Source organism: Chelmon rostratus, chromosome 13 (genome assembly GCF_017976325.1).
Source record: "Chelmon rostratus isolate fCheRos1 chromosome 13, fCheRos1.pri, whole genome shotgun sequence".
Classification (NCBI taxonomy): Eukaryota; Metazoa; Chordata; class Actinopteri; order Chaetodontiformes; family Chaetodontidae; genus Chelmon; species Chelmon rostratus.
The window spans coordinates 26,347,258-26,374,198 of record NC_055670.1 but is presented as its reverse complement, the minus strand read 5'-3'; the positions used below and the strand labels follow the sequence as shown (position 1 = coordinate 26,374,198).

Sequence of the window (26,941 nt, the reverse complement as noted above, 5' to 3'; positions counted from 1 at the left end):
CAGGTTCCAGGTTTTACTCTGCAGATGTTTCCAGATAACTCTACACCTCAGGGAACGTTCATCTGACATCAGACCCCAGTGATAGTCCACTCAGGACTGCACTACATCTACTCTGAGAGCTCGTGGAGCTGAGTGCCAGGTGAGACAGGTCACAGGTGAACTGCATCCACTAACAACAGCGTGCTTGTTGTGCTATCTGGTGGTTTCAGCATGTTGAACATGGTGCTGTTCCTCCATGCAGGATTCACAGTGAAGGTGTTCTTTACATTAAATCACACACTGTGAGCACGTCCTGCTGAGCTGTACCTGTACCAGGAATGACGTCACAATAGGACACCTGTCTGACACTGACGCCTGAAGTCTGAGGACTGAGATCTGATGCGCACTAACTTGGACATGACAGTGTCTTTGTTTCGGGCTTCTGGAGGGCTGAAGATGTCCAACGTCATCAGTGAGAACAAGGGAATTAAGAGTTTGTGGTTTTGATAAATGATTCCTCTCCTTTGGGGCTGATGAACTGTTTCAGTCTCCTGTCTTTCCACTAGGTGGCAGAAAAAGACTGAAATCATGTCAAAGAGTGTGTGTGTGTGTGTGGTCTGAAACTGGGTCACATCTAGCCTACAGTGAACTCATGTTGGTATAATAACACAAAATCCATCAGAAAGTATGTATTTAACTGACTGCGAAGGCTCCACACTTACTTTGTGTATCTGCAAAGTTCAAATTCAGAGCCCCTCCTTTGTCTCTTCTTCTTCTCTTGGGGTTCTGCTCAACCGTTTGTCTCTGTCAGACTCACTAATAACCACCAGCCATCAGTTACAGCTGCACCACCAGTGGTGGAGGAAGTATTCCGATCCTTCACGTGAGTAAGAGTACTTATACCACACTGTGAAAATACTCCACTACAAGTAAAAGTTATGCATTTTATCGATCCCCTTACTGTCCACTTTGGAAATCAAAATGAAAAAAGATTGCCTTGGAAAGGGAATTATCTCCAGACTGTATAACATGTTAGCAGGGGGATCCTCTGAATCTTCTTTACGTAAACTTAACACCTGGAGGCAAGATTTGCAGGAGGACTCGTCCTCTGAGGATTGGGAGGAAGCGTGTGCTAAAGCACAAACACAAACTACCAATACACGCCTCAAAGTCCTGCAATATAGCTGGTTAATGAGGACATATGTGACTCCAGAAAAGCTGAGTAAGTGCAATAATGATATCCCGGACTTGTGCATCAGGTGCGGAGGAGAAGGGGACATTCTTTCACTGTGTTTGGGAATGCAGTAAAGTCCAACAGTTCTGGTGGGAGATTAAACAAGCTTTAAAGGGATACAATTAGTCCTTGACCCTAAATTGTTTTTTCTCGGTTTATATCCTGATAGACATCATATTTCTAGAAAAATAATTACTGCCCTGGATTTATGACTCCTGCTCGCAAAAAGAGTTTTGGCAACCTCATGGAGAAGTACAAGTAAACCAAAATTCATTAACTGGATTAAAGAAATATCTACAACTTTACCGATGGAGAAGATTACTGACATTATAAAAGGGAAACGGTCACTATTTCAAAACATTTGGGGACCTTTTATTGAATACATGGAGAATGTGGATTTGAGTGGTGGGGGGGTGAGATGGAGGAGGAGGCATAGTTATTGGTAGTCCTATTTTCTCCTTTCTCTTTTTCTTGTTCTGATACTCCACGTCCTGATTATGGGTGAATTATATATTTGTGTTAATCACACAGTATAAAACAGAGAAGCCTTTGTTTTGGGGTTATTGTTGTTGTAATCTTGTTTTTTTGTTGTTGGTGGTGGTTTTTTTCATGTTTGTACATGCTTTAAAACTCAATAAAAATAATGATGGGAAAAAAAGTCATGCATTTAAAATAGTAAAAGTATTTCCAGCAAATGCACTTAAAGTATCATCAAGTAAAAGTACCCACATGATGTTTGTGGATTAATATTCCTGCTGCATTAATGTGGATGTTTGAACTACTTTATATCCTGTTGGCTGGTTTAATCTGCAGCGATGCTTCATATTCTAGAAGATCATCATAAAATGGAAATACTCAAGTAAAGTACCCCAAATTAAGGACAGTACTTGAGTAAATGTACTTAGTTAAATTCCAGTACTGTGCCCCAAAGAGACTGTGTTTCAGGCTTCATTGATATGTCAGATCACTTTCCATGGAACAAGAATCCAGATCAGCGCCTGTTATTGTGATGGTCGACCCAAGATAAAAAGCTGATTCACTTCAGTCAGCCCCACACTGAAACTGACCTGAGACCAGCCACAGAAACGTCAAAGTCACCTCACGTTCAACCCGTAAAACACTGCTTCAGTTAGCTATATGACATGTATCTGCTGCTTTCATGTCAACACACACACACACACACACACACACACACACACGCACACACACACACACGCACACACACTCACTTACACACAGTCACACTCACACACACACACATGCACACACACACAAATTCTCACACACTCCCTCTCACACACACACACACAACATGGAAACTAAGCTGACATGACTCTGACTCTACATGGTACGTAATCTGCACAGCTGAGCTTTACACAATGTCCATTACACAAATACTGAAGCGTGCTCGCTTCTCTCCTCGAGTCTTTTTACCTCTGTGTCACAGTTTAACACACGCACACACACACACACCTTCATCATAGCATGTAAACCAGGCCTGCATATTTATCTTTATGCCTTACAGCATCTGTATGTTTATGCTTCATACGGTGTGTATTACACCACCTCTTACACACACACACTAACCTCCCCCTCCTGTGGATCTCGTGGGAGTTCTGCCACACATTCTTGAGTGCACACTTCATTGCAGCAGTGATTCAGAGCAGATCATGGCCAAATAAGACGAAAAGGCCTGAGCTCGCTGGCTGGGCCTGAGACTCTGACTCGGCTCGTCGATTTGACTTTGTTCTTTCCCGTCTTGACTCCGGACTCGGCTCACCTCTTTGTACTGACCAGTGGTTTGGGCCTCGGAACTGGACTTGACTTGTTTGTTTTGACTTGGTTCTTGCCTGCCTTGACTTTGGACTTGACTCAGGACTTTCCATCCTTGGCCTAAGACTTGTTTGTCTTGACCCCGGACTTGACTTGGGACTCACTGTCCTTACGTAAAACTTGACCTGACTTTGACTTGGTCTGTCTTGACCTCAGATTTAAAGGATTTGGATTTTGGTGGGATTTGGTTCTCTTGGACTTGTTTCCTTACTGTCCTGGACTGAATCTTTGGACTTCACATGGGACTTGTCTGTCTGAACTTGGCACTTGACCTGGACTTGGCTTGGACTTCCCTGTCTTGACATTGGACTTGGAAACAACTTGATTTAGGACTTGATCATCTCAATTTAGGACTTGAACTTGACTTGGATGGTTCCTGCCTTCCTTGACGTGGAACCTGACTTGGAACTCATTTGCACTGATTTTGGGCATCACATTGAAGTTGCCTTCAGACCTGTGACTTGTACCTAAAATACTGACCCCCCACTATGAATAAATCCATCAGATATTTACTCAACCAGTCATCTGGTCTATAAACGTGGACCTGGACATCCACAGTCCATCAGTGGACTAAGTTTTTATTAATGTCAGTTCAGTGACTGGTGGATGTATAAAGCTCCTTTGAGTGACACTGCAGACTCGTGGGAGGTGGGCAGCTTTTATGTTTTGATAGTCAGACTGTGTTAAGCCTGACCCCCCCCATCATTACAGACGTCCTTGTTAGTGGCGACGCCTGCCTGTCCTGCAGAAACCTCTCTTCTCTGTCTGATGCGGCGGAATCAACTTCCTGTTGTGCGTCAACACGCTGCGTCAAGTTGAGTGCAGACCGACTGGAAGACATAGAAACCGGCTTCAGAATAAAAGCATGTATGTCCCGTCTGTTAAAAATGTTGAACGTTGAGATCATTTATTGAACAGTGGACTGATTGAGTTGCATTTCAAAACGTTGTTAAGTAAATGAGCAAGTCCTCATGTGTGGCTGTAAATACTAGGTTAATGTTCTTATGAACACAACCTTGCAAACAGAAAAAGTAGTTCATCCTGCTATCAACGCGAGCGCTAACTCGTGAGCTCTTTAAGGGATTCCACGTTGACCTAAAAGTGCTGGTCAGTCTCAGTTTACTGGCTGACAAAGCCGGTTCTGATTATTTTTTACCCTGTTATAAATCATGTTGTAATGTAGCAGCACACAGTCATCCTACTTTTACAAACTTATACACATGTAAAGAGGCCAAATGAAAAGATGAAGAGCAGGCAGGACACGGAGGGACCGTCAATGAGGAGAATATTCAGCATTCAAGAGCAGGTGTATGATTCTGTTGACCCTTTGCTTATATCAGACCTGGCCACGCTTTACTCTGAAGGCACTGCTTTAATTATTGTTAGGACATACTCTGTTCCTGGGGCCCTTTTGGCCTTACTCAGCAGATACTTGTATATTGTGATCGGAGCGTGAAGTGGAAAGCCTGTCGTGTAGCTCTGCGATGCCACTGCTTGCCCTCAGCAGGTGTGCATTAAACCCTGCTTCGTCTTTCTCTCTATCTCGTCCGAGGTCTGCATAGTGAGGCGAGACACTGACGACCACAGCTGGAGGTTTTCTCTCTACCAGAAATCACATACGTCCATGCTCAATTTCAATGACATGCAACAAAATGAACACTATTAGTCATTATTTTACATTCAGCTCTGACTGGGGAAAAAGATTTGCCAGTTGGGGCCTTGAGAGGAAATAGAGTCTAATTTAGGAAAGAGACCAAAGATCTGCAGTTACTTATTTTTCAGAAAGATTAATGCTGAGCTCTGTGACTGGAGGGTAATGCTGTGACAATACAGAGAGGTTGTAGCCTCCACTGATGCATTGTCCTCTCTGTCTTTTTGTGAATTTGTTGTTGCGTTGTGGTTTAAGCAACATAAGAGGAATTTGCAATCTACAACTTTAAAAGTTAGAAATGGTGTTTATTCTCCAGGCAGATTTCCGCATGTTTACCGTGAATAAGATATTAGTCACTCAGGAATTGGTAGATAAATAAACATGTTTTTACTTGTTTTCATCACACAAAATAAACCCAACTGCTTAATAAACAGCTTGTATTTCATTTTGTCTGATAACATTTATGTCCTGTCTAAAAATCTAAAAAAAAGTTCAACTCACTAGCAAAACCACTGCCGACAGACCAGGCAGTGATGCTTTTGTTTTGAAAGCGATTAACCGGACGTCATGTTTGATGCAGTTTGAGTTCAGCTGATTGGCTGATTGACACGCACGCGCACGCTCACGCACGCAGTCACGGCCTCTCCCCGGGACGGTTCCAGTGTTTCTCCTGCTTTCAGCGCACAAAACAAGCTAACGACCGCCGGCCACAACCGGACTGGATCCAGACTGTCCGCTCGGTCTCTGTCGGCTTCGGTACAAACCGGAAATGCGGTTTACGTAAAACTTTCATGACGACTAGTTTCGCTCTCGGTCCAGGAGGAGAGCTGCTGTTCGGCAGAGCGAGATTTCGGATCCGTTTAAAGCGTCACTGCGGGCGGACGCAAACCACAGGACGCTAGCTAACTCACTGGCATCATCTTCATCCGTGTTTTCATCGGCTAACCCGCGGAGGTCTTCATCAGCAGCCATGGCAGGAGGACGGACAGCCGCTCTGCTCGTCCTGGTGCTCGTCCACCGCTGCGGCTCCTTCAACCTGGATGTGGACAAACCCTCCGTGTTCTCCGGACCGGAGGGAAGCTACTTCGGCTTCTCGGTGGACTTCTTCAAGACCTCCAACAACCAGAAGTAAGACGTCCAGCAGAGGAGATGGTGATGATGATGATGATGAAGCGTACAGCTAATGTGTGAAGCAGCAACAGGGCGTCTGTACTGTCTGTACTGTCAGTCCAGAAAACAAAACTTCTATTTGTGTTTAAAGTCTTAAAATGAGCTTTTGGAGGGAATGTTTATGGCAGTAATAACAGACCTGAATCACAGACAGACCAGAGACAGTCATGTCCTCACTGTCTCACTGTGTTAATAATTAAGGGGTCTGGACATGTTGGTGTGTTAATTCGCCAACTTCCGGTAAAACTGAGCCATAAAGAGCGAATCACCGGTTTCCCTGCGTGCTGTGTGTCCACAGCTCTGTCCGAGACTGTCCCTGTCTCTGTCCCTGTGTCTGTCTCTGTCCCTGTCTCTGTCCCTGTGTCTGTCTCTGTGTCTTTCTCTGTCTCTATCTCTGTTTCTGTCTCTGTCCCTGTGTCTGTCTCTGTCCCTGTCTCTGTCCCTGTGTCTGTCTCTGTTTCTGTCTCTGTCCCTGTCTCTGTCTCTGTCCCTGTCTCTGTCCCTGTGTCTGTCTCTGTCCCTGTCTCTCTCTCTGTCCCTGTCCCTGTGTCTGTCTCTGTCTCTATGTCTGTCTCTGTGTCTGTGTCTGTCCCTGTCTCTGTCTATGTCTCTGTGTCTGTCTCTGTCCCTATCCCTGTCTCTGTCCCTGTGTCTGTCCCTGCCTCTGTCTCTGTCTCTGTCTCTGTCCCTGTCTCTGTGTTTCCACTGGTCCTGGCTTGATGTTGTCGGTCATGTGGATCCTGGGAGGAACGTCTGTGGTGTGACTGTGAGTTTTCCTCTTCTTGTTTCCTGCTGAAGTCTGAGAGCGTCTGTCTGGAAAGATAGCAGCTCAGACCGTCTCGTCCACGCTTCGTGTGTTACACCACAGACTGTTCCTCCTATTCGCCGCCGCCGCCCCCCCCCCCCCCCCCCCCCCCCCCCCCCCACGCTGTGCTCTTGGTGCTTCTGGTGAGCTCAGTGAGTAAAGACACAGATATATATTAAAAAGCTCAACTTCATTGTCAGTTGTATGTAGAGGACAGACAGACGTCAGTGTTGAAATCTACAAGTATTAAAATAAAAAAGGGATAAAAAGCACTCGAACGTAAAGAAATACTAAGAAGAGCTAAGAATTTAAACATTTAGGCAGACAAGAAGAAGAAAACTGTCATGATAACAAATATAGATGAGATGAAAAGAAGTGCAGAACATGTGGTCCACAGGATGAGGACTAGCAGCAGCTGTAGAGTTTTGTGTGAAGTGGGTGCTGTTAGCGGCAGGTGTGTGTGTGTGTGTGTGTTTGTGTGTTGGTTAATGGCTGGTGCTGTCGGGTTTTTGGCCCGTTGGATGGGTCAGGAGAGGAGAGGAGAGGAGAGAGTTCAGCATCCAGACAGCCTGATGGCTGGACCTGGTACTCAGTGTGGCGGATCAGGCTCGAAGGCTCCCGCAGGAGGCTGCGTGTGGGATGGGTGGCTTGGTGGGTGTAGTTAATGTCCAGGATGGAGGGAGGTAGACCTCCCTGGCCGTGTTCACTATGTGCTGCAGGGTCATGGAGGCAGTGCAGCTCTCAAAGCGCACAGTGATGCAGCTGGTCAGAATGAAGAGGAGCACGAGGTGGACACCCGGGCGTCCACCACGTGACGGTCAGCGGGGGTGATGGGTGTGCGCTGTCTGGACGTCGCTAATCTCTGTTCTCTCTACGGTTAGGAAAAGGTTGTTATCTTTGCACCATGTGACCAGTTGGTTGACCTCATTCCTGACGTTTGATTCGTCATTGCTGCAGATGAGACCCACCGCAGCTGTCGGCACAGATTAGACAGCTGGTGCACAGTCATGGGTCAGCAGGGTGACGAAGAAGAAGAAGAAGGAGGAGAAGAAGAAGGCCCTGCGGTCGGCCAGGGAGACAGTGTGAGGTGTTCAGGTCCAGCTGGTCCAGTTTCCTCATCAGCTGCTGAGGGATGATGGTTTTGAATGCCGAACTGAAATCCACGAACAGAGTTCTCACGCAGGAGCCTGTGTGGTGAAGGTGGGTGAGGGATGGTGAGGGGGTTCATTATGGAGGGTGGTTCCTGCTCGGTGGCAGTGGAGGGGTCCAGGAGCTGGTCGGTGGGAGAGTCTGAGTGCAGGCCTGTTGTTCTGTGCAGAGACGTTGTTGAGTGGGTTCAGCAGAGACCGGTGGTGGAGGTTTGTGGTCCGTGGGGGTCTTGATGACGCATGCGGTTTTTGGTGAAGAGACGCTTTGCTTTCCTGTCGCTCTGGCTGTTCTCAGTTCAGCTGTGTCACCAGCTCTGAAGGCAGCGTTCTGGGTCCTCAGCAGTCCTTGAACCTCCCCGTCAGAAATGACCTCAGACCAGCCGGAGCGGTGACGGTCTCAGTGTTCTCCTGATGGATGCGGCTGCTCGCTTGGACACGGTCCAGTCAGAACAGTCCGTCTCTGCTTCCTCTGGAGTGGAAGCCAGCAGACTAATCCTCAGCTCTGCAGGTCTCTAGTTTGTGTGAGCTTCAGGTCGTTTTCTTTTGTTTGTCGAGCAGAAACTGATGTCTGCCCTGAACCTTCATAAAGTGTAAACCCACCCCATCTTGTCGCCATGACGATTAAACATCAAAAACATGACAAGACATCATCCTATAGCCAGAAGACGACCATCAGTCATGACATTAGATATGCGTTTGCGTGATTCCGCGTGTTTTCTTGTAAAGTTTTAACACGTTGTGCACTGAACAGCAGAAGAAAGAAAATAATCTGTTCAAGCCTGAAGTTTGTCCGGATGGTGATGAACCGGCAGACTGACATGTTTTCTTTGTGTCGAGTAAACTCAGTCGAGTGGAAGCCAGTAAACTACGTGATAAAATAGAGTCAGCTCGCGGGAGTTGATGCGCTGCAGGAAGAGCTGTGTTTTAACCTCATTCCTCTGACTTCCTGTCAGCCCAAAGCAGTGACAGCAATCAATAAAACAGACTCGGCCTCAATGAACCAGCGACGTGTGAACAGCTGAGTCTAACAGAGCTGAAGCTTTACAGCTCAAACATTGTTTTCTTTCTGAGTTTTAATCCTCTGAACGGCTCCAGCTGGGCCGGGAACATAAATCCTGTTTCTCAAGTAAAGCACACCGATGTGAACCGTGAAGCGTTCTGCTCTGAACCTACAACATCGCTCATTTAGCATCGTTTGTTTTCATCACAGAGAAGCACCTGTGTCTCCTGCTGCCTGTGTGTCGTTAACTTATTAACTATATTTTCTCTCTCCCCCTCTCCCCTGTCTCTCTCTCCCCCTCTCCCCTGTCTCTCTCTCCCCCTCTCCCCTGTCTCTCTGCTCCTCTCTGCTGTCTCTCTCCTCCTCTCTGCTGTCTCCCTCTCCTCCTCTCCCCTGTCTCTCTCTCCTCCTCTCTGCTGTCTCTCTCCCCCTCTCTGCTGTCTCCCTCTCCTCCTCTCCCCTGTCTCTCTCTCCTCCTCTCCCCTGTCTGTCTCGTCCTCTCTGCTGTCTCTCTCTCCTCCTCTCCCCTGTCTCTCTCTCCTCCTCTCCCCTGTCTCTCTCTCCTCCTCTCCCCTGTCTCTCTGCTCCTCAGGTCAGATGTTCTGATTGGGGCTCCTCGGGCCAACACCTCGTCCTCCGGTGACGTTGTGGAGAGGGGAGCGGTGTACAGCTGCCCCTGGAGGAGCTCTTCAGCCTGCCAGCAGCTGCAGTTCGACAGCTCAGGTACGTAAAGCTCACCTTGATGTCTCATGAAGCTCTTTGACCTGAGGTGATCAGCTGATCATCACCGCTCCATTGGTCCCGTTGAACTACAAAGACGCTCATTGCAGTCGTACAGATGTGTTACAGAGTGACGCGTCTTCAATCACAAACAATCTTTGACTGAGTACAGACAGCAGCTGCACATCGACCAGAGGACACGAACGTCTCATTTCAACTGTTAGCTCAATTAACGCTAATGAGCTGCAGCTGATCTCACCTGTCTGTCTCACTCCTCACCTGTCTGTTTTACCTCCTCACCTGTCTGTCTGGCTCCTCATCTGTCTGTCTCACTCCTCACCTGTCTGTCTGACTCCTCACCTGTCTGTCTGACTCCTCACCTGTCTGTTTTACCTCCTCACCTGTCTGGCTGGCTCCTCATCTGTCTGTCTGACTCCTCACCTGTCTGTCTGACTCCTCACCTGTCTGTTTTACCTCCTCACCTGTCTGTCTGACTCCTCACCTGTCTGTCTCACTCCTCACCTGTCTGTTTTACCTCCTCACCTGTCTGTCTCACTCCTCACCTGTCTGTCTCACTTCTCACCTGTCTGTTTTACCTCCTCATCTGTCTGTCTCACTCCTCACCTGTCTGTCTGACTCCTCACCTGTCTGTCTCACTCCTCACCTGTCTGTCTCACTTCTCACCTGTCTGTTTTACCTCCTCATCTGTCTGTCTCACTCCTCACCTGTCTGTCTGACTCCTCACCTGTCTGTCTGATTCCTCACCTGCCTGTCTAACTCCTGACCTGTCTGTCTGACTCCTCACCAGTCTGTCTCACTCCTCACCTGTCTGTCTGACTCCTCATCTGTCAGGTTTGTTGTTTGCCAGCTGGAAACAGGATGGTGATGAAGAAGAAGCAGCTGTTGTGATGTTGTTCATGTGGTTCAGTCTCTGGTTCAGGACTCTGTGGTTTCTTGTGGTTTCTCGTGGTTTCTTGTGGTTTCTCGTAGACTCTGGGTCTCCGTACAGAATGACTCTTGTCAGACAGTTGACTCTGACTGTGGATGTTACTGTGGATGTTGTTGGTTGTTACTGTGTGAACCTCCACCCGTCAGGTGGAGAAGCCTCCCGTTAGCATTAGCAGTAACTTGATGAGCTCTGATGCGGCTCCAGTAAACAGAGGTCATCAGTCAGAGTGCTGGATTACGTGCAGCGTTTCCTGTTCCTGCTGCTGTTTGAGTGTAGTGTGAGAATGACAAACTGATCAGCACTTTCTGAACATATCATGTAAATGTGGCTGCAGCCGCACGTAGAAACAGACAGAACCAAACAGGAGGTCATCAGCATCTGACCGTTCAGTGACTGTGAGTCCTTCACTTTCCTCTGTAATAGCAGAGCGCAGCAGCTTTCAGTTTGCAGCAACTGTGTCTTCTTCTTAATGGAATAATAAGGGTTGAACCCAGCTAGCTGCTGTTATCTCGTGTTGGGACACATTCAGGAATGTGTGGTGAAACAGGAGGTGTGTGGACTCGCCCAGGGACTCTGAGTGGAGGTGAAGTCCTGCTCCTTGTCTTCTGTGTGAACACAGCTCCTCCCGGCTGTGGTGATCATTGTGTAAGTTATTGTTCCAAGTAGTCGGAGCAACAGTGAGCAGAGGACAGTGTCAGACTGCGGCCAGTTTCCGCTGATGCTTTTGGTTTCAGTACACTTCTGACTGAGTGAAACACTATGCTGTGCACCAGTAATCCTGAATGAATGAAGCTTAAAGCTGCTGCTCAGTGTTTTATATGAGCAGTTGGTCGAATGGCTGTGAAGGTGAAAGGTGATGCAGTGATGAACATGTGGTGGTAAGAGGTCACTGATCACTACCTGCTGAGCTGCAAACATATTCACCTTTCAGTTTGCCAAATCAAACTGAAAGGTGAATATGTAGTTGTTTTAATATTCAATATTCACTGTGCAGTGATGCAGTTTACATCCTCCTAGAAGAGTTTTACAGTTGATTTGGTGGATTACACGAGCATACTGTGTAACTGCATGTGACCATAACAACAACGCTGAGGCCGTCTGCCCTCGTTGCTCTTCAGTTATTGACTGCTTGCTAACCTCCGACCCCCTCAGAGTCACTTACTGTTGCTGCGTCTGCCTCACGCGATCAACTCGATTTTAGACGGAAGAAAACAAAAGCACGCCTTGCTCTGCGTGTCCAGCCGTCGCTAACTAGCGCACTTGATGGCATAAATGATGTCACGCTAACAGGCTAACAGACTTCCAAAGCCCCAGCAGACCACTGCGTAGAAGACTGCAGATGCAACCACAAAGTCATAAAAAGCTTTTAACAGTGTCTACTCCAAAGGAGTATGTAGGACACCCAGGTATTTGTACTCCTCCATGATCTTAAGGTCCAAACCCTGGATGCACACCGGTGTAGTCTGTGGTGCTTTCCTGCAGAAGTCTGTCACCATCTCTTTGGTCTTTCCGGGTTGTGTCTAAAGTCCGATGTGTAGATGCTGAAGAGGAAAGGGGAGAGTACAGTACCCTGTGGAGCCCCGGTGCTGCAAACTGCCACATGCTATTAGAGATGCTAACGTTAAGCTAAACCCTGATAGCATGTACTTGTATTTAGCTAGTACTTAACCGGGCTTTTGTGAAGTTGAAACCCCACAAATGAGTAATGTGCTCCTTGTAGTAAGCTGGGTGGCGCTTTATTAGCACACTTCTCTGCATCGTTATGTACATGCTGTGCATCATGGGAAGTGGAACACAGGAAGCACCAGTCAGCTGAGCCGGTTCACTGCTGGTTTATCAGCGGCTCGCTAGCTCCGGGCGTGGACGTTTGGATAATCAGCTACTGGCCACAGAATGTATGAAAGGTGTCATTTCAAAACACTTCTAATCCTCTGCTGAAACGCCGCGGCCTCATCGATGACTTCACTCCGTGACACACACTTACAGCTGACGCGACTCGCCCTCATATGATTCATACAGCAGGCAGTTTTAGGCTCAGGTGTTTTGATGTTTTCTTCTGTCAGAGAGAGCGAAGCGAGTACAAAGACAACTTCAAGTCTCAGTAAGAAGAAAACCCAGCAGGCAGGTAGAGGAGAAACAAGCCAGGTGTTTCACACAGAGAATATGTCACATGATGCACCTTCAGTGTCTCAGGTCGTGTAGCAACAAGTGGTGATGATGATGTAATGATTTGCCCCAAAGGAACGAATATAGATGATGCTTTTGTTGTTAAGAAAAGCACTTCTGTCATTGTGTCTCTTTCTGTGCGTGCGTGCGTGCGTGCATGCGTGCGTGCGTGCGTGCGTGGTATTGTGTGGGAAACCTCAGCTATGAAACTACAAATAACAAACACATCAGTGTGACACAGTGCTGTCCTCCTTTGAGCTCTCTTCCTGACTCCTCGTCTTTTTGTCTCCTTGTCTCCTTGCCTTCCTGTCTCCTTGTCCTTTGTCTCCTCCTTATCGGCCCTGACAGTGTTAAGTTAGTGCTGTTTGACCTGCAGGAGTTTCTGACAGCTTGTGTGTTGGCATGTTTTGGAGGAAATAAATTCCTGACAGGTGAAAACGAGTCCAGAGCATCTCAGAAACAGAAACTACAGCTACCACTTCATGTCATGATGAAGAGTCTGACAGCAGTCTGAACAGTCCAGACAGTGAGAATGAGACAGACACTGAAAAACATCTGCACGTTAAAACCTGCAGCAACAAACAACATGTTTCACTTTATTCCCTGTGGGCTGAAAGTCTCCCTGCAGGACTCGTCTGAAGGACTTTCACAAGGTTTTTTAGACCTAATCTATAATGCCCTTTCTTGTTCTTGTCCATCTGCAATAAGCTGATACCAGCTGGAATATCAGCCAGGCCCGTTTGTGGGTTTAGCTCCCAGCCTTCGTGCTGTGTGCTGTTCCAGGCCTCTTATGTCCATAAAAGGTGAATTTGTCTCACACAGCCTGAATGACCCTGCTGAAGCAGACACATTTTTACAGGATGTTTATGCTTCAGCAGGATTCAGTTTGCAGTCTAACGTGTCAGCTAAGCATCTGCCCTGCTGGAGTGCTTCTGAGCAAGACACTGAGACCCCGCAGAACCCCGCAGAACCCCGCAGAACCCTGCAGAACCCTGCAGGATCTGGTAGAAACCAGAAAACCTGCACTGATGTTGTTCCTCTGACTGTAATGCTGTTAGTGAGTGGCCTATTTATATATATATGTGTGTGTGTGTTGTGTGTTGTGTGTGTTGTGTGTGTTGTGTGTGTGTGTGTGTGTGTGTGTGTGTGTCTTACTCCCATAATAGAAGTCTTTGTTGTTGATCTGACCTACATGATTGCTGGCCAAAGCTTTAGTGGACCACAGACCAGAATGAACTGGAATCCTTCTGTGTGTGTGTGTGTGTGTGTGTGTGTGTGTGTGTGTGTGTGTGTGTGTGTGTGTGTGTGTGTGTGTGTGTGTGTGTGTGATGCACCACATGCTTTTGTTCCTGCTGCAGTTCTTATTTTTTGCAGCGTGACTCGTCCAGCTTTATATTTGAGCTTGTAACAGGAAGTGAGTGAAAACAAAGACAGAAATATTACTCAGAGCCGCGATGTCATGATCAGTCCGCCGTCTGTCAGCGTGCTCGGTGATTCTGACTTGTTTCATGTCTGCTCTGTATGATCGACTTTTATACGAGTGACCCTTATTTTTGGCCAATCAGGAGCCTGGAAAAAAGCTAATATTTGAAGGCAACTGGAGACACGATTGCCATCAAAGAGAAAGAGCGACTCTGCAGCTATGTGCTAACTTGTCAAAAGTTCTGTTAGCAACGTTAGCCATGTCCACCATTGAACAAAATCTGCATGTAATCAAAGCAGGTAACAGAGCATGCTCTGACGTCACAAGACAAACCCGGTTTTCAGGTGGCCCAGATGTAAAACCGCCCCCAAAATTGAGCTTCACTAAAACCTCCGACCCCCGCTCGATGTTCACTGACGGAGCTTTTACTGAACGATGCCGTCAGCTGCTCCGTGAGGATGAGGAGCTGTGAGACCGGAAGTTTAGAAGACGGTTTACAAACTGCAGCCTGGAAAACAAAATAATACGTTTGATTATTTCTCAGAAAAGAAAAGCAGGTAATCTCACAGAGTATTTCTGAAGTCCTGCAGTGATCCAGCTTCATCCAGGACCCTCCTGGAGTCCACACAGAGGCTGATCATCATTCTGAACTGTCACATCTGTTTCATACAGATATTTCCAAAGATAAACAAATGTGTCTAAATTGTTAGAACTTTTTTGATCCCCCGGCTGTTCAGCGCCATCTTCAGGTTAACATGTTAATGTGTCCAGTCCTTTGACTTATGAGCCAATACCAGCAGAACCAACGACATTCAGCCTCAGCTGCACTTTGTGTTCACTGATAGTTAGCAAAAGTTAGCATGCTAACATGCTACACTAATGACGACTACTTCCTGTCTGTTAAGACAATTGAAGTCTGTTTTTCGTCTTTCTGGCTCATTTTCACGTCTTTGCTCGAATCATAAAATTTGACTTGACTTGAATGTTCACCCGTCTGTCTGCATGTAAACTACAAATACTGCCGCTCACATGACGTAGCAATGACTACTGAGTAGTGTTGTGACGTTCACGAACAAACTGGTTCTTTTGAACGGGTCATTAACGTGAACGATGGGAACCGAGTCGCAGCTGGGAACCGTTCTTTTTTTTTTTTCTCACATGGGGAGGAGCGCTGCCCAGCTGCACGCTGCTTATTAGATATGCAAATAGCATCACGCCACCTTGTGCACGCTGCCTTCGTTGCCAGTAACAAAAAAATTAAAAAAAAGCAAAGCGCTGTCAAAGCAGAGTGATGTGGCACCCTGTGGAATATTACAATTAATCCAGATCAGACTTTAAAATCTAATCCACACATGTCAAATAACGTTATAATCAATATTTCAGAATAATTCAAACTCATATTGGTGGGATATCTAAATTCATTCCTCCCAGTGGTTATTTCCAAGATAAAACGAGTTGAGGTAAATGAGCCAGTTTTCTGAACGGCTCTTTGAAAGGAACGGCTCACCAAGATCCAGCTCCCCTCAAAGAGCCATAAATCCCATCTCGACTACTGAGTGCGCATGCTGTGACACAGTAGTCTGTTGTGATAGCGGTTGCTTGCTAACAGATCCACCGGGCTAATTATTGTTAGCGACTTTCTCAACTGTTCCAGTGAACATTACAGCCTCACGGAGCTGCTGTAGACGCACCAGCAGCTCACTGATCACATTCACTCGTTCCTTTGGTTGAGGGTTGAAGTCCTCCATTGACAAACACGACAGAAAGAGACAAAGAGTGTGTTGTCATGGTTACAGTAAGATGGTAACGAGCTGGCACAAACACTCGGCCTCGCGGCTGGCTGGCGTCGTGACCGTCGTAATTACAGCTCAGGGATGAAACATCCGATTCAGTGGCAGAATCTGGGAAACAAACCTCTTTGTATTTATCCGCAGCGTCCGACGGACCAGAATGCTCTGCTGCTCTCAGATCGGTCAAACAGGGTCGGAGCGCTTTAAATTCAGCAGCCGCAGCCGACATTTGTCATCAGGCTGGAGTTTCCCAACCTGCTGGGAAACCCCCCCAACATTTCCTCCCTGTCTGCACTCAACATCCCCGAGCAGCGTCCCAGCTTCTGGTCGCCGTGCTCTGAAGCGCCGTTTTATTCCAGCGAAGACTCAGAGCACGAGGTGTTCTGCTGGTCAGGCTCATCCATACTGAGTGCTCAAGTGATAATGTAATGATGAACACAGAGTACTCATACTCATGTAATAATGCAGTTCACAGCTCTGTATCTTAGAATGCATGCAATCTGTGTGTGTGTGTGTGTGTGTGTGTGTGTGTGTGTGTGTGTGTGTGTGTGTGTGTGTGTGAGATGAGGCTGGCTGAATACTACTTGGTGATGAGAGAATAATATTTAATGTTTCTAGCTTTTGTAATTAATTGTAAGCTCAGATTTATTCTTGGAACCAGCTGGAGGTGTGTTATTGTTGTTGGCGAAGCAGCGAGGTGTGTCCAGTCTTCGTCCTTGGTGTCGGAAAACTCTGCTCGATGGTTTTATATCTGATATGTCTGATATCTCAAACGCAAAGTGTGTGATTGACGTCAGTCAGTAATGACACTTTGTGTTTCTGCACAGGCGACAGGACGAATGCTGACGGGGCTCAGATGGAGTTTAAATCCAAACAGTGGTTTGGTGCTTCAGTACGATCTGATGGAGAACACATCCTGGTAAACATGCACACACACACACGCACACACACACACACACACACACACACACAGTGACAGCATCAATCAAACTGTAATCTCGACCTCATCCCAGTAAATTTTGTAGAGAACAGAGAAGGTTGAAGCCACATTTGTACGCTGAGCTTCTTTAAACTCGTCGCAGCAGTTGAAGTACATGACAGTCTGATTTTACAGTTTTTGTATGACAGACTCGTTTCTGTTGTCTCACACCTAATAATAGAATATTTACTGTATATTACACTGTTACATACACTGTTACCTACATGTACTTCCTTTGCTGCTGATTATAGATGGTACTGCAGTATTACTTTAAGCACAACACCGGTCATGGGTACTGCGAACACTGGAGGTTTGAGTTGAACTGATCTACATTAATGATTAAATCTGTTTTATTTCTGGCTTTTGTTTTTTGTTTTTTCACATTCATTTGCTTTGTCTATTTGTCTGAACGTGTTTCTCAATCAATCAAGGCTTAAATCTTATTTATTGTGCGTGTGTGTGTGTGTGTGTGTGTGTGTGTGTGCGTGCATGTGTGTGTGTGTTCCAGGCCTGCGCTCCCCTCTACCAGTGGTCGACCTTCGGCGTCTCTGAGCGAGAGCCAGTGGGGACGTGTTACCTGAAGAAAGGGGGCACGGTGGTCGAGTACTCCCCCTGCAGATCGAGTGCGTTCTTTTCTCGTAACGCCCAGCACGAACGAGCCAACACACACACACACTGAACGATTAAACACCGAGCAGCTGCTTAACAACAGCTTGATGTTACTACAGAAATGATAACGAAACACTGGCGTATTCTGAAGAAGAGGATCTGCTGAAGCAGATGAAGCCTTTGTTAAAGTGAATAAAGATTCCCTGGACGTTTACCTTGATGTGAGAGTTGAACAAACGTTCACACACACTCTTTAAATGTCTTCCATGCATCAGCAGATCCACAACCAGCTGTTAGCAACAAGCTAGCAGCAGTATGTCCATGCTTGTTAGCTCCAGGTTAGCACACACTGTCACTGTTTCACTGTCCCTCTCCAGGGTGAAATGTGATTGGTTAACAGTGATCTCACTTCAGAAGTCAAATCCACACAGTTTTGATAGTAAATGACTTTAACAATGGAAAAAATATAAATGACATGTAGAGCGTTTTATATTTGGCGGGCTCTGACAGCTCTGACTGTCCGCCTCTTTTCTTTTCTCTATGAGTTAGTGTTGCTGTTTATTTCTCTGTCCAGGTGCTAACTCACCAGAGGGCCAGGGCTTCTGCCAGGCCGGCTTCAGTGCCGACTTCCTGAAGGTCGGTAACCGAGACTGACGCAGAAAAACCTCAGCCGTCACATCTGCACGTAGTTTCTTGCGATACGTCTAGCAGGGTTTGGGCCAGCGGTGTGTTGTCATTAACCCTTCACACACATTACTGAAGTGAAGTAGTAAAGTTCATTTGTTTTTGTGTTTTCAGAAGAACAACAAAGTGGTGGTGGGAGGACCCGGCAGCTTCTACTGGCAGGGTGAGTGTGTGTGTGTGTGTGTGTGTGTGTGTGTGTGTGTGTGTGTGTGTGTGTGTGTGTGTGTGTGTGTGTGTGTGTGTGTGTGTGAGTGTGTGTGTGAGTGTGTGTGTGTGTGTGAACAGATGGACTGTGTGGCACCTCACTGTGATAACAGAGGGACAGGATGAGGATTCCCTCACAGCAGTTGTGTTGCCAGCTGGCAGAGACCAGGGGCTTCCTCAGGGTCTCCAACAGGCCTGAAGGGATCGTCGCTGGGTTGGGCGTCGTTTTAATCACAAACAACATTGTACTCACAGTAAAAGTACCGTGTGGTCGTAGCACTGTGTGTTTACTGCGTATGTGTTCATGAGTGGGTCCTGGTGTAGTTGGTGTGTTGCAGCCTCAGCAGTATGACTCTGTGGAGAGACACATTAACCTGACGCCTCAGATGGTTTGCAGCACTGGACGCTGATTGGTCCAAACTACTGTGGTTCAGCCACAGACGTTGCCTGGAAAGATGGATTCTTGCATTGATGTCTTGTGATATTGTGATCTCATGAATCCAGCTGCCTCACACGGTAAACACCCTCCTGCTGCTGTCTGATTGGGCGATCATGCACGAAGAAGTGTACCATCAACATGCACCATCAAAGGCAGCGAAGAAGACTTCAAGCTAGGAAATATTATATTAAAGGTTAACTTTCATTTTTTACAACCTGGACCTTATTTGTAGCATTAAATACGACCATTTACTCACCCAGACAACTTTGGTGGCATTTGGAGTCGTTTTGAAGAAATTAGCCCCAGAGGAGCGGCGCGTATATCCGTATAATGCGAGTACTCGGGGCATCCATGCGCAGCCTCTATATAACGCATAATCTGCAGAAACTCGTTCATATTCCAATATTTAGTTATGATATGCTGGTGCTATTCCCCTCTGAGTCCGTGGTGGCATGTTATCAACATCCGGCATCTCTAGGCAACTACCTCTGACGTGGATGACGTCATTTTCGAGCGCTGCGCGCTGCGAGCAGCCAGCCACAACACGGCTAACTCCGCGGCGGTCGGCTAGTTTAGCTGTAGTTTGCGACTGTTATTTTTCACAAAATGGATGAATATTTTTCCAACTCTGAGGTGGTGGACGATGACTTTGTTTACGATGTGTGTGCACGGACGAGGAGCTCGTTGAAAGGAGGATGCGGAGGCAGAGAGAGGAACAGCTGGTCAAACAACAACAAACGCGTCTCCTGGCCGCAAGTCCCACTCTGAGCAACAGAGGCATTCCTCCTCTGTTGTCATCGATGAACATTGTCCACAAGAACACCACCAGTTACCGTCTACTCGTGGACGCGCAGCCGTTTGTTGTTCTTTGGCCAGCTGTTCCTCTCTCTGCCTCCGTGCGTTGCTCGAAAATGACATCATCCCCGTCAGAGGTAGTTGCCTAGAGACGCTGGATGTTGATAACATACCACCACGGGCTCAGAGGGGAATAGCAGCAGCATATCATAACTAAATATTGGAATATGAACGAGTTTCTGCAGATTATGCGTTATATAGAGGCTGCGCATGGATGCCCCGAGTACTCGCATTATACGGATATACGCGCCGCTCCTCTGGGGCTAATTTCTTCAAAACGACTCCAAATGCCACCAAAGTTGTCTGGGTGAGTAAATGGTCGTATTTAATGCTACAAATAAGGTCCAGGTTGTAAAAAACGAAAGTTATCCTTTAAAAACATTTAAAAATTCCTTTTTTTTTACCTCAAGAGTTCTGCAGACAAACAGCCAAAGCTCAGGTCTCCATCTGACGTCCTGCCAAATAATGAGGATGTTTCTCTAAAATGGTCCAAACAGCACTTGAAGTATTTTTGCTCACGATCGTCATTGACCCGCTGGGCTGCAGCTCCGTTGTATGTTGTGTTTTGGTGGTTTTCGAAGGTGCCGGATCAGCATGAGGAGGCCCTGTCACTGTGGCCACAACCTCCTGTGGGGATCAGGAAAACCACCTGACAGTCATGTGATATTTCTGGTGGCTCAGTCCAGGCTCTGGTTTCACCGACGGGCTGAGATCAAACTGACAGTCAGACGTCCAGATGCACCTGCCGCACAAAGCCGTCTGGGTCCTGACTGCCTTCAGTAGGACTAATAAAAAGCTGCTTTGATGTTCCACCACCCACTAGGGAACGTGAACCTGGACCCGAGCAGAAGGAACGACTGTTCTCTGAGAGTAGCTCCATGATGTGTCGTAGCCTTGAGCTAATGATGAGCATGGTGAAAGATCTGTGCTTCACATCCAGCAGACAGGTGTGTTCATACAGACTGAACGATTCAGTCCTCCATCGATCAACATGAGAAGAGGAAAGAGCACACCAACGAGCCACAAGCTAATGCTAACAAACAAGCTAGTCCAGAGCGGTTCACTCGTTGAATGGTGAAGCTGGATGAAGAACAACAGGCTGAGTGTGACGTTTTTCAGTTCATCAGACTGAACACAGGGGGCAGCAGAGAGCTCTGACAGGGTCTGTAGCTTATAGATGATCAGATGGATGTGACAGCAGCCAGAGCTCATCTGCTCTCACACAGTCCTGTGGTGGGTTTGTTCGTTTGTTTGTCCTAAAGGGGATTGAGACCCCCCCCTTTTCAAGTGTCCTTGGTCTGAACAGGGAACGACTGACAGCCTTCACGCCAGCGCAGACGAGCTGCACGCAGCGGGCAAATGAACCAGGGTTTGTTTTAACCGAAACAAACACACTGGGCGTGAAAGCATTCGTGCACTTTCCGAGCATGTCATCATCTCAAAAAGAGCCGTCCATCAATCTGATTACAGCAAGACGCCCCCTGCCGGCGCAGACCTTCCTCAGGTCCAGGTTTCCTTCAGTATCAGACAGCTCTGATATCTCTGGGTCCACTGCCGGCCGGAGCTGCTAGAACTTCTCCCTCTGACCTGCTGAAGAGTTTAATCAGCAGGTAAAGTGCAGGCAGGTGAGGGTTCAGTGTGTGCGTGTGCGTGTGTGCGTGTGTGTGTGTTGTAAGCCATGTTTGTCCAGTCGTCTGACATTAGAGGGTGTGACAGTATACATCCTGGACGCTGAGTCGGTGCCATGTTTTCTCTCTCTCTCCATGGTGAGGCCCTTCCTGGGGTGTGTTAGCTAATTATTGTTTCCTGTTGAGTCAACACTCACAATTACACAACCAACCACACACACACGCACACACACACTCACACACACACGCACACGCACGCACACACACACACGCTCACACACACACACACACACACGCACACACACACACCTCTGTTTCTGATTACACAGTTGTTCACGCTGTGGCAGCTGTGTGGTTCCTCTAATTACAGCTTGTGTGTGTTTTTCTAAACCAGCTTGTAAACAAAAATAAAATCACTTGTTCTTCTTCTCCTCTTTTCTTTCTTATGTTCTGCTCTGTTCTCCGCCTCCTATTGTTCTCCAACCATCTCTGCTCTGTTGTCCTCTTCACTCTTCTGTTCTCTTGAGCTCGTTTCTGTTCGGGTTTTTCTCTTCTTCTTCTCTCTCTCATTATGTTTGATTCTCTCCTTTTCTTGTTCTCTCTTGTTCTCTTATTCCTGTCTTGTTCTGTTCTGTTCTCTCCTTCTTTTCTACTTTTCTGTTCTTCTTCTCTTCTTGTTCTGTCTTGTTCTCTCTCGGTCTCTCCCTCTTTTCTTGTTATCATCTGTTCTCTCCTTCTGTTCTCTTCTCTCCTCTCCTTTCTCTTCTGTTCTGCCCTGTTTTCTAACGTTCTCCCCTCTCTTCAGGCCAGCTGATTTCTGATGACGTCTCAGAGATTTTTGCCCGGATTGACAAAAATTACGTCACACCGTATGGAAACACCCTCGCCACCAAGTCGGCCAGCGCTCAGTATGATGACAGTTACCTCGGTAACCACACACACACGCATACACACACACTTTTAATTGGATAAGTAGACTAGATAAACTTTACCGTCCGTCAAAGCACATGACCTGCTCTGCATCGTGAACATTTCATTTGTATCTGCTGACGTCTGAGTCCATTCTGCTGAGATCAGACTGTATTCATCTCACATGTTTAACTGTTACACACAGCAAAGAATAAAAGTGAGACACAGAAAGAAGAAAAAAGACAATAAAAAGGATACAACAATGGATAAAAATCGAAGCACATCACTCCCTTCTGCTTCAGTATGTTAATACCAGCCCTGTTGATGTGAAGAACAGAGCCGGTTACCATGGTGATCATTATGTAGAAGTAGATGTATGAGACAAAAAGCAACACGTTGTTTCCTTCAGTCTCCTGCTTGTTGTTCCCGACCAGAACGACGTGTCAGAACGACAGGCTTTCTGTGTGATTTAATCACAAATAAGGGCCTCGATTCTGATGCAGAAAAAGTCCACGAAATAACATTTAAACAGGAGAAGATGGATGAAGGTTGAGGAAGAGGAGCACAGGGTCAGTCTGCAGATCAACACTGCTGTTACTGCGAGTGCAAAGGTTTGAACGGCCGCATCCTGATAAAGTGTCCGTCTGCATAGACGGACAACAGAGACGGAAAACTAGGGGGCGCCATCAATCAATTTTTCCCCGCCGGGGAGTTTTTATCTTATCTTATCTTATCTTATGTACGTTTGAGTAGCTGTGTCCGAAAACATCTTCCTGAATATCGTCACAGAATTTAAGCTCCAGTTGTTGAACTTTGACCTGTACGACACACAGTCCACCCAAATAACAGCTGCTCTGAGACCAGCCAGGCTTTGTAGCTTCACTGAGTGACTCTGCGTCTCTGCTCCCCAGGATACTCCGTGACCGTCGGAGACTTCAACGACGACGGGAAAGAAGGTAAGACAGGAAGCTGTAGGATCACCGGCTGCTGTTCGTCGTGATGATGATTGATTGTTCTGATTATTAGTTCAGTTGAATGCTGACAGAGAGGGGTCAGGCGTACAGCCGCCGCAGTTAATTGATCAGTTAACAGAAAATGAATCTGCAGATAGTTTGATCTCCACTTAATTGTTAAAGTTATTAATCAATGAAAACACACGTCCTGGTTCAGGACTTCTCCACTGTGAGCGTTTCCTGTTTGTCCTTCATCACAGTGAACCGCGTGGTGTGTCGCTCAGATAAAATAATTAATAAAAAGTTATTTTCCACAGTTTTCTGCCATTTTAGAAACCAAACGATGGTTGAAACAAAGTATTTGATACAATAATCAATGATCGATGATCCAAAACAGCTGTGAGACCAAACTAATCAGCTGTCTCTTCTCACCTCCACAGATTACGTGACAGGAGTCCCTCGAGGGGAGAAGGCACTGGGTTATGTAAGTGTGTGTGTGTGTGTGTGTGTGTGTGTGTGTGTGTGTGTGTGTGTGTGTGTGTGTGTGTGTGTGTGTGTGCGTGCGTGTGTGCTGGAGACCCTGTGACCGCTGCAGGAAACACTTTACTGTCTCAAACTGCTGATCCTTAAAGTGGTTTCAGTAAAGTCCTGTCGTGTTTGATGTTTTAGGTGAACATCTTCAACGGCCTCAACATGGAGTCCATGGTGAACTTCACGGGAACGCAGGTGAGCCGCACAGACAGAAATATCTGCACGAGCTCGTCCTCTGACTGACGTCTGCACTGAGAGGACACAGCGAGGTCCCGTCCCAGAAAAACACACATTAACCACAAACAGATCATGATTGAGTCTTGATGAAGTCTCTTCCTGTGCGTCATGTATGACATGTTTGTTGACAGTTTTTAAAGGTGAAGAACAGTCTGTAAATGTAGAACTGAAGTCAGGAAGAGATAGACAGACGTTAACGAGTTCCTCTTCACTTCCCGTCTGTCCTCCGTTACTCGCCCTCTGAACCCAACAACCTTTCTATGATCTGTTTCCTGTTTCCTCCGTCACTTTACAGACATCTCTTAAAGGTCCTCTGTCTCTCTCTCAAGGTTTATTTATTTTCAGGGACAAACAGCATCACTGTAAATATACCAAAGTTAGACTAAAGGCTAAATGTTAACTGTTAAATTAGCCTTTAAAACACAACATGTAACATGAGCACAGGAAGCAGCTGATCTCATGTTCGTGGGTGGCTTTCGGATTGGAATCAGCCACTTTGACTTGGTGGATCAGATGGATCCTTTCTGGGCTCGTTGTTGCTCCTCTTGAAGGATCTCCACCAGGAGGTGAGAGGTCAAAGCGAGTCACAGAACAACATGTCCGGAGCTGATTCAGACGGTGCTAACGAGGCTCCTCGCTCGCTCCAGCGTGGAGGATTCAGAGGGATCTGATCAGTGGCGTGCACAGACTTTTTGAAGGGCAGGGGCGAAAAGGAAAAAAAGGGCACATATAGCGCATCCTCGCCACTGAAGAGGGCACTTTAGCACGCGTTTTGGCGCCCAGGGGGCACTTTAGAGCGTGTTTTGGCTCCCAAGCGGGCACTTTAGCACGCGTTTTGGCGCCCAGGGGGCACTTTAGAGCGTGTTTTGGCTCCCAAGCGGGCACTTTAGCACGCGTTTTGGCTCCCAGGTGGCACTTTAGAGCGTGTTTTGGCTCCCAAGCGGGCACTTTAGCACACGTTTGGCGGCCAGGGGGCACTTTAGAGCGTGTTTTGGCTCCCAGGGGGCACTTTAGCACGCGTTTGGCGCCCAGGGGGCACTTTAGCACAAGTGATTTAATGTTCTTGATAAATCCAGTTGCTCTGAACAGCTGGCTCTGTATCAACCCTTCCTCTTCCTCCTCCTCCTCCTCCTGCTGTTCATGTGTCTGATGTGTCAGTAAATGTGGTTTGGAAGTGAAACTGAACATGCAGTGTTGATGCTCTCATGATGGCCTCTGTGTCTTCATTGTTTGCTGTAATATTAACAGCGATTCAGGGGTGTGGAAATAAAGGTGAGAGTGTGACCTCCTCTGAATGCTCTCCTCTCTGTCCTGTAGATGGCGGCCTACTTTGGACACTCGGTCGCTGCCTCTGATGTTAATAACGACGGGTGAGTCTGTTTGTCTGCTCTGGTGTTTCCTCCTCGTCTGACTCAGTAGTTACCACGGTTGTCTTTTAAGATGAGAGTCGTTTCCTCTGCTGACCTCTGATGGTGTTTCCTCACACAACCCGCCTGCCTCCTTCAGCTTTAATGGCCTCCACATTTTGCCCCTGGAGATGAGTTATAATGGAGCTAGTTCATGCAGAGGTTATATCTCATCATGCTGAACTTGCTCAAGGTCTTCTGTGACCTTAGTGTTGTCTTCACCTTGTCACTCCACCATCCTGCCTCCGCCCAGCTCCTCCTGCTCCTCTTCACAAACCTCATACTCACTGCTTAGCTTCATGCTAACGTCAGTGTTCACTAAGTTTAGTTTCATCGTCACTAAACTAAAACAGGTTGCAGCTCACAAACTGGTTCTTACATAGAGATTAGCTCTGATCAATATTTACACCCACTACCTGCAGGTGTAGCTGTAGCTAACTAAACCAGCTGCAAAAGCTAGCGTTAGCATGCTCATGTCTGACCCAGTTAGCGGTAATCTGGAGAACAGTCGACATCTGAGCTGAAACTTGATAAATGCTGTTTAATAATGATTTTAATCATGATGGTGTGAATTACATTTCACAAAAATAACACAATATACTTCAAATTACCAATGCTAATTGGTGCTAATAACATTTGACTGAATAAGTAAATAACGTCAGTCAGCTTAGCATAATCAGATATTTCCCGCTAATTATAAAACACACACATTTCTTCATGTATGAAGACAGAAAGAACACAAATATCCACAGCAACTAAGATTTAGCTGCTAGCTTGTGATGCTACACTACCTTTCTGTTTTAGTTGATTGATTGATTGATTGATTGAAACATGCTACAGATGTTTCCTAGCAACAGATTTGTGTTTGACATAACTTCTCTGTTCAGACTTACTGAAGGATTATGAATAGCTGCTGAAACTCAGTCCTGCCTCTGTTTGTCCGTTTTAATGCCACATTATAAATATTTTCTGCAGCACGCGGGGTTAACGCGTTTCTGCCGGCTGCAGCGGTCACAGCTGGCGGCTGTAATGTGTCATAAAATACTTTGGTACGCTAATTACAAGTTGATGTAAACAATTTAAAACAAGGACGTACATGCAACATGTGTCTTAGACCTGAATGTGTTTAGAGAGAAAGGCTAATGGAAATAAAATCCATGAAAACAGCAACACGGCGCCTGCTCAGACCCTTCAACAGATCCTGATGAGTACATGATGAGTTACAGCTGCTCTCTGCTTTGTCTCCTCTCTGCTCGTTAGGCTGGTTGATCTGTTGGTTGGAGCTCCTCTCTTCATGGACAGAGGGTCAGATGGGAAACTGAGGGAGGTGGGACAGGTAGGAAACACACACACACGCCAACTAAAGCTTCTGGATGCTGCACACATACAGCAAACAATGAACATCAGAGTGGCCACACTCAAGGATCCAGCTACATGAGTATTAGCACTAAGGTTAGCATGCTAATAGTGCTAACACGTTAACCCAACAAATATAATAAACTTTTACTCTCTTCAGTTACGACGAACACGTCAGGCTGCACAGTTAGGCTGGAAGGTCTGCAGAGCTTCCTGCACACAGTGTTAACATGACTAACAACAACATGAAGTCATACCCAGAATGCATCACTCAGCTTCACCC

The 26,941-nt window shown here is 46.7% G+C and overlaps 1 protein-coding gene across 1 annotated transcript in view; it reads left to right on the top strand.

Moving 5' to 3' along the window:
• Positions 1-5,340: 5,340 nt before the first annotated feature.
• itgav (integrin, alpha V) overlaps positions 5,341-26,941 on the top strand; it is a 39,487-nt gene continuing 17,886 nt past the window's right edge. Inside the window, exons 1-12 of the mRNA XM_041951246.1 lie at positions 5,341-5,825; positions 9,413-9,543; positions 16,696-16,787; positions 17,356-17,470; positions 18,031-18,092; positions 18,255-18,303; positions 22,072-22,194; positions 23,087-23,131; positions 23,569-23,612; positions 23,798-23,854; positions 25,214-25,266; positions 26,563-26,638. Coding sequence (XP_041807180.1) covers positions 5,668-5,825; positions 9,413-9,543; positions 16,696-16,787; positions 17,356-17,470; positions 18,031-18,092; positions 18,255-18,303; positions 22,072-22,194; positions 23,087-23,131; positions 23,569-23,612; positions 23,798-23,854; positions 25,214-25,266; positions 26,563-26,638 — 1,005 coding nt within the window. The 5' untranslated portion in view covers positions 5,341-5,667. The remainder of the gene's footprint in view (positions 5,826-9,412; positions 9,544-16,695; positions 16,788-17,355; positions 17,471-18,030; positions 18,093-18,254; positions 18,304-22,071; positions 22,195-23,086; positions 23,132-23,568; positions 23,613-23,797; positions 23,855-25,213; positions 25,267-26,562; positions 26,639-26,941) is intronic.